This window comes from Echinops telfairi, unplaced genomic scaffold (genome assembly GCF_000313985.2).
Source record: "Echinops telfairi isolate 266 unplaced genomic scaffold, ASM31398v2 ScPeMD7_7469;HRSCAF=8507_0, whole genome shotgun sequence".
NCBI lineage: Eukaryota > Metazoa > Chordata > Mammalia > Afrosoricida > Tenrecidae > Echinops > Echinops telfairi.
This window is the reverse complement of record NW_022111372.1, coordinates 35852282-35859842: the sequence shown is the minus strand read 5'-3', so window position 1 is coordinate 35859842 and position 7561 is coordinate 35852282. Positions and strand designations below refer to the sequence as shown.

The 7561-nt window shown below is 53.2% G+C and overlaps 1 protein-coding gene across 1 annotated transcript; it reads left to right on the top strand.

Annotated features, from left to right (window-relative positions):
- Positions 1-1034: 1034 nt before the first annotated feature.
- TFF2 (trefoil factor 2) lies at positions 1035-3982 on the top strand. The gene is made up of 4 exons (XM_045284542.1): positions 1035-1113; positions 1787-1936; positions 3067-3213; positions 3779-3982. Exons 1-4 carry the CDS (start codon positions 1035-1037, stop codon positions 3790-3792), a joined length of 390 nt encoding a protein of 129 aa, XP_045140477.1. The 3' UTR covers positions 3793-3982.
- Positions 3983-7561: the final 3579 nt, after the last annotated feature.

The window sequence follows — 7561 nt, the reverse complement described above, 5'->3', positions numbered from 1 at the left end:
TGTTGTATTCCAGCCAGTGCTTCCAGAGAGAAAAGAGGCCCGTTCCTTGATCACAGTCGGGAACTGCCAAGAGTTCGTGCATGCTGTCCGGTGGAAGGAAGGCTACGTTAATGCCACTTACTGCAATGTGGTCAGAAGGGGAAGTCCACCTGGATGAGCTTTGAGAGAGCTGCCCTTTGGTGGCTTTTATTTCCTCCGTGAGCCGGTAAAGACAGGGTCATCCTCAGAGTGTGCAGAATGAAAGTGTGAAGGAAGTGGAGAAGTGTAGGTGGCAGAATCGAGCCACCATGGCGTGCCCAGCCAGGCTGAGGCAATGAGTGCCTACTAGCAGCCCTCCAGGGCTGTACCAGCCAAGCTCAGCACGCAGGGCAGGCCAGGAGTGAGCCTCATCTCCACAGACAGAACCCTCTGCTCCTGAAGATGGCGACAGGGCCTTCAGCCACTGGTGAGCTTTGTGCCTGGGAGAAGCGTCTAACCAAGGGGTTCCAGAGGATGGGTTTCTCTGGGTCCCCAAAGATTCCCCCATTCCTTTCTAAGGGATCATCTCGCTGCCAGCAGCACGCCCTTCCATGTTTCCCACTAGCATTGACTCCAACAGCTTTGAAGAATCTAGTGGTGGCGTGCCCTTTATCAGCAGAAATGCACGATGTATCCCCTGCTGGGCCTGAGCCTGTGTATGTCCCCATTCTGCCCAGTGCCGGATGCGCACGGCATTAGCTTTCCACGTTGGCAGCCTGGCTGTTAGCTTGGCATGACCCGGTTCTCCACCCAGGGCAGGGGAGGCCTGGACAGCGGGGCCGGAAGCCTCACCCCGGAAGCCATGGCCACCCCTCACCTCCGTTCTGCCTCTGCTGGGCACATATCTCAGTCCCCTTTCCTAACAAAGGGCCCAAATGGCTGGTGCCATCGGGGAGGGGGAGCAGGCAGGTGATCTGGGCATGCTGAGCAAACAGAGAGGAGATTATAAAACTCCCCGTGGAGGGAGGACTGGACTTTCTGTAGGCGGATCCTGGAAGAAGCTGCGCACCTACAGCATGGCACCTCGAGGCCCTGGGCTCCTGGTGGCACTTCTTGTCCTGAGTCTGTGTGCCCTGGCGGCCAGCACAAAGCCCTGTAAGTGAATGCCCGCAGGTAGCCCTCTGGGGCTCTGTCTATTCTGCTGTGACATGACGTGCTTTGGGCTGGCAGAGCCCCAGGATGCAGGGGCTGACCTTGCTCTCTGCCGGGGCTCCTCCTCCCACCTCCAGGGGATCTCTTATTCTAGGTTTCTTCTAAGGGCGGAGGCCAAATGCAGCCTTAATTCTAGAGGAGGCGCAGTTGAGAGAGCATCTCAAAATGTGTGGTGTTCTGGTCACCTAAAATAGAGGCTTGCGTATGCCTTCCCTGGATTGCCCATGACTTGGGGGGCTAAGCAGACCTCTAAGAAGGATCCCCTCTGAGAAAGGTGTGAAGAATTGCAGGGGTGAGGGCAGGCGGAGCGGGGGTGGGGGTGGGGGCCCGAGTCAGCAGGGCTGGCCACTGAGGGTTCCTCTGGGTCCAAGCTGCTTACCCCTTCCTCGGACCCCCTTCTGGGTCCTCTGTCCAGAGGGCTATGTTGCCTCTCCTTTTAAACTTTTTAAACAGTTTGAGCAAAACCCTGGCAGCTCTTCAGAAAAGAGTTGTAAAACATTCAAACACGGGCAAGATAAGGCCTTGTCTCTCATCCTGGGTGTCCTTGAAAGCCCTGTGGAGCTGGGTGGGCAGGGACGCCCAGGGCCAGGTCTGGCTGATGAGCCTTCTCCCCCAGCCCCCTGCCAGTGTTCAAGGTTGAGCCCCCAAAACCGCAAGAACTGTGGCTTCCCTGGCATCACCAGTGACCAGTGCTTCGCTGCCGGGTGCTGCTTCGACTCCAATGTGGCTGGCGTCCCCTGGTGTTTCACCCCACTTCCGATGCAAGGTAAACTGTCTGGGGAGCAGGAGCCCCCTCCGGGGGATGTGGGGGTCTACAGCAGCAGGGCCAGCAGCCAGCCCACCCTCCACCCACCAGCACTTGTGATCACCCAGCTGGTAGACCAGCCCTGGCTCAGACCCAAAGGGAAGGGCTACGTGCCAGTGCACCCCGGTGTCCACCTGGGCTGCTGCTGTGTAGCTATTTGAGCTCAGCTTTCCTTGAACAACAATAGCAAGGCATTCGACTCTCTTCCATAACTTCTGGGGGAACTTCTAAGAGAAGTGATGGTTAATTAAGTGACACATTCTAGCATTATTTTTTCGCAGCGAGTTGTATGCCAATTCCTATTAGGACCTTAACAGGCTGCCCAGGAGGAGCATCCTGTGAGGATCAAACCCGCCCGTGGCCCTCTTCCACACACCTAGGAGGTGTCTCTCTCCAGGGCTGTCAGCCAGGGGCTCACTTGATTCTGGAAATGAAGCAAGGCAGATAGCTGGCTGTTAGCGGAACCTCCCATCCCGGTGGCAGGGTTGCTGTGAAGTCCACACCCTGACCAAACACGTACGTCCTTAAAGGCCACTCAGAAACCTTTCCTCATCCTGATGCAGTGGCAGTCCCTATTCCCCAGAGCGGTTTACTGAGTCCAGAGAGGCTCAGTGATTTTCCCAAGGCCCAGTCCTTTGGATTCTGGCTGTTGGCCACTATCCCACGTCAGTTCCGGTTGGCAGAGAGAGAGCAGAGGCAGCCCATTGCTGGCAGGATGAATACTTTTGTTTTTTTTCATTGCCATTGAGTCAGTCTGTCTCACAGTGACCTTATGAGTGTCAAAGTAGAACTGTGCTCCCTATGGTTTCCTGTGAACAATCTTTTGGAAGTCGATCACCAGGCCTTTCTTCAACATTACCTCTGGGTGGACTCGAACCGCCGGTCTCCTGAGCAGCCTAGCCGGTGAACCCATTTGCACTGCCCAGGGCCTGAGGAACTCTGGTTTTACTGTGCCAGAGGTGACAGTCCCTGAGACACACTGAGGCTGTGGTATTTGCCGAGGGAGGGCAGGCGTGGGAGCTTCGGGCAGGCGGTGGCTTCACTGCGTCTCTGTGCCGTCCCTCCCCGGCGGATCCGGTGGCCGTGAGCAGAGTCGGAGCAGTGCGTCATGGAAGTGAAGAGCCGCAAGAACTGTGGGTACCCGGGCATCAGCCAGCAAGACTGTGCCTCCCGCAAGTGCTGCTTTTCCAACACCATCCCGGAAGTGCCCTGGTGCTTCTTCCCAATCTCCGTGCAAGGTAACGCCCCTGTCCTTTCACCTGGCTCGGTGGGGGCTGGACCGGTAGAGCCACTGTGACTCCGTGGGCGGCTGTTTCAGGGGAAGATGCACAATGGCCTTCGCCGTGAACCTGTCCTGACTCTGGACAGGAATGGTCCCCTTTTCTGAGGTCAGAGGCCCCGGCATCGGGGTGCGTGGTTCTTGATGGCTGCAAACATAGCCATCTAGCAGTCTCACCCCCGGCCACGCCCCTAGATCTCTGCCTTGCGCGGAGAGAAGGCTGCCCCCAGGTAGATCCAAGAGGTCTCTTCCTGAGGACAGGACAGGAGCAGCTCTGCGGCTGTGGGCTTGTTTGCGAATCACCTCCAGAACCACTTGAGAATTTTCTAATAATTTGGGGAGCTTGGGCCCCAAAGAGGACAATCTTAGTCTGGGGAATTGTGCCTCCTCTCCTACCCTCCCTTTTCACCAGGTAACTGCTGGCCAGAGTTACCTGTTCTCCAGGGAATGCACCACCCGCCTTAGCTTAGGTTCTTTTGTTCCTACGATGCTCTGACTGACCATCGTGCATTTTAAATTTCTAGACTGTCATTACTAAGATGCGCTGGCTGGGGGGTCCATCGGGCTTGATGGATGTGCTGAAGAAAAAGAGAAAAAGAGAAGATGAAGTAAAAGATTGGCCATCTCGTCAGCCTTGCAGGTCACAGCTCCTGAGTTCCTGGTCTTTTTCCATCTGCTTTTTACTCTTATATGTAATTTCTTCGAATAAAGTAAACCTCTGAAATCTGCTCAATTTCTGTTTTGGACTCATTGACAGAGTAATGGTGCTAGTGTCTCTGGGTGTGTGTTTGTGTGCATGTAAGCGAGTGTGTGCTTATGTGTGTGTGTGTGTGTGTGTGTAGCTTTCAGTACTTTTTCATTTATGATAAAAGCAACCTGTTCGCATTGGACTGCTACCCACAAGGCTAATGGTTGGGCCCCCAGCTCTTCTGGGGGAACAATGTGAGGCTGTCTGCTCCTTCTCACAATGGTTGACAGGCTCCGAGCCCCTAGATCGGGTCTTCATAAGTTGCAATCAACTTGGTCGATGGCAGTAGGTTTGGGTTTTCTTGGGGGGCTTGTTCATCAAAGACACGCAGGCTATTGCAGCAGCAGCAAAACACTCCATATGCATGGATTTCAACATCCACAATCATGTTTGAACTCCCATACAATAAACCCATTGGGTCGAATGGATTCCAACCCACAGCGGCCTGTGAGGACAGACTAGGACTACCCCCAGGGCCCCCAGGCTGCATGCTTTATGGGAGCCGGCTGCCATGCCTCTCCCCTGTAGAGCGGCTGGTGGGTTTGAACCACTGATCCTCCATTAGCAGCTGATCGATCCTGCAACCACTGTGCCGCCAACCACCCCACCCCCACGGCCCATCCCTCGCTATCCCCACAATTATTTATCAAAGTTCAAATGTTTTCAGGCCAAACTACTTAGAGCAGCACATCATTCCAGGTGGTAAATCCATAAGGCCCGATGGATTTTACAGAGTGCCTCAAAGATGACTTGCTTTAAAATGCCATCTCCTTCAATGTGCAGTTGCTGCTGTTAGATGTCCTTGACTCAGTCCCACTGGTAGCGACCCTATCTATGCCCAACAGAACAACACACCACCCCGTCCTGCCCAATGGCCCCCGTACCACGTTTCGCCCGGACCGGAGAGCAGCTTCGGAAACCTGGCTGATGTGGAGGACACGTTAAAGAGCAGGTAGGTCTCAGTCCACTTGGGGGATGGCGGCACACTGGGCATTATCCCAGGAAGGGCATTTCCTGTGCCTGCTCGACAGAGTCCCGGCAGGACTGAGCTCAGGGGGAGAGCCGGGACAGGGTGCTGCTCAGTCTTTTGGTTGCTTTTCCAGTCTCCTTCACAGCCCAAGCCGCTCGGCTTCGCAGGTGTGTCAATAAATGGCCCACCCTGTTTGAAACATATTCTGATCAAATTCATTTTGTAGAATTTATTTTGGTTTCAGAAAAGGTCCCTGAAACAAAGCAGAGCCTTTGTACCATGAGATGTGCTACGCGGACAGTGGAAAGGGGAGAGATTTAAAACAACTCATTTTACTGGGGGCTCGTACAACTCTTATCACAATCCAAACATATATCCATTGTGTCAAGCACATTTGTACATGCATTGCCTTCATCATTCTCAAAACATTTGCTTTCTACTTGAGTCCCAGGTATCAGCTCCTCATTTTTGCTCCTCCTTCCCTCCCTCCCTCCCTCCTGATAGAGGGTTTTCTAGGAGAGGGAGCGAGGACACCTCATTCCTGTATTGTAACCAGTCGCCGTGGCGGCTGCTGTCGGGTGCCGCCCAGTCAGTTCTGACTCACAGTGACCCTGTGCACAGCACAACGACACAGGTGCAGCACCGTGCTCACAAGTGTTAGGTTTGAGCCCATTGCTGCAGCCACTCTGCCAAGGCATTTTGCTGAGTGTCTTCCCCTTGTCATTACCTTTCTACCCTTCCAAGCATAATGTCTTCCCCCAGGTCGTATGTCCAGAACAGGTGACATGCAGGCTTGCTCGCCTCGCTTCTAAGGAGCATTCTGGCTGTACTTCTTCTGAGACAGACTGGTTTGTTCTTTTGGAAGTGCACGGTACTTTCGATAGTCTTCGCTAGCACCCTGATTTGTATGCATCAGTTCTGTTTCCATCTTCCTTATTCAATGTCTATTTTTCATGTTCATAGGAGGCTGTTGAAAATGCCATGGCTTTTATATGACAGGTAATGAGGTCATATAAAACACAGGATGGTCAAACATTCACACATATCTATTTAAAGTCTGTTTCATGTCTGAACAAAAACCCCAGAATGAGTGAGGAAATGTATAAGCCAAGACGTGGATGTCTCTGAGGTCTAAAGGGAATGGGAGTTTCTATCTTGGTTGGTGAGCTGGGGCGAGGCAGAATGCTCCAACCCCTTGTAATGCTTTAACTCCTGTGAAGAGCCTTTTAGCTCTAAGTCTGGAGGGTAAAATCCAAGTCTGCGACAAGAGCATCTCGGCCACCCTGGAGAGTGCAGACCTGTGCCTTGCAGGGCAGGGCAGGGATCGCTGACAGCGACTTGGCATTGGAAGATGGGCATTACGAAAATGTACTTTCCTGGGTGTAGGACCACACTCCGTCTCTGGTTGAAATGAATTCCATTTCAGGTGTTTGGGCTGGGTCTGGACCAAGGCAGCCCCTTGCCAGCTTCTCGAGAAGACAAATGACCTGGCTGAATTTCAAAGCACCTGAACTACAAAGCACCTCCCTTCAGCATTTCACAGAGCTTACCTCCTCGGACAGAACACAGCCCCCCTCTCCTTAGCATTGTTTCCTAGGAGCAACATGATTTACTAACAAAACGTCACCTGACCCGAAACTTGCAACTGCCACACAAAGAACCTCCCTTCCCCTTACCGCATATATGCCTTTAAGCGACTTCCCTGACCTAACTCCTTGGGTTGCGGAACCTTCCCAGGTGCTCAAGATGCCCCCATTCCTTCCTCTGCTCTCCCTTCCCTCTCAGGAGTTCTTTCCCTGCCTCAATAAAATCTTTCTCAGCTTCACATTCCTGGCTAAATTCTATCTCTGTTCCTTGCCTCCGTCTCCAACCTTTCATCATGGTGGTGAAACCCAGAAGTGGCAGGAGATGTTTCTGTGCCACCCGGCCTCCCTGTGGCAGGTGTGCAGCCCCATTCTCCACTTTCATGGACCTCTGAAGCTCGGTGCGTGAATGCTTTCTGGTCAGTATTTCTGTGCATGTTTGCTCTGTCTTGTTTGTCTTTCTGGACACCAAGGACCAGCAAACCCATACGGGGACATGGGGTCCGAGGACAGCTAACTAGCTGAAAAGCCACCAAGCAAGTACGCTAGAAGGCCGAATGTGGCGCTGATGCAGGGGTTTATTCTGGTACCCAAGTACCAAGAGGAGCTGGAAATAACTGCCTTTCCCCATAAAGGGTGTGATGATAAAGCCAGTTTCTCATGTCCACCTTGTCTCTGTATCTATCTTCCCTCTCATGTGGCCTACAGCCTTTTGTCTCTGTGCTTACTTCCTGGGATTCCTCCTCTGACAGGGGCTGCTGGCACCGAGCCTGGCAGTCACTGCACCTTCTGACCAGACTGGAACACAAAGGGTGAGTCTGAGCTTCTTCTACCTGTTTGTGTGCTTTGTGCTGGCAATTCTGCAATGCCTGCTCTCAGACTTAGTGTAAAATCTACTTCCTCCTTCTCCCTAGCAGTTCTGGGGTGCCTACTCTCAGACCTTATCTAAAATCCGCTCCCTCCTGAAAGAAGGACTCCGGCAGCCCTCCATTCAGCCGGCCACAAA

What these genes read in the sequence shown, in the direction of transcription:
- TFF2 (XM_045284542.1), top strand. Translation starts at nt 1,035, where the DNA reads ATGGCACCTCGAGGCCCTGGGCTCCTGGTGGCACTTCTTGTCCTGAGT. An exon ending in GGCGGCCAGCACAAAGCCCT is followed by an intron (nt 1,114 to 1,786) that starts GTAAGTGAATGC and finishes CTTCTCCCCCAG; the next exon opens with CCCCCTGCCAGTGTTCAAGG. An exon ending in CACCCCACTTCCGATGCAAG is followed by an intron (nt 1,937 to 3,066) that starts GTAAACTGTCTG and finishes GGCCGTGAGCAG; the next exon opens with AGTCGGAGCAGTGCGTCATG.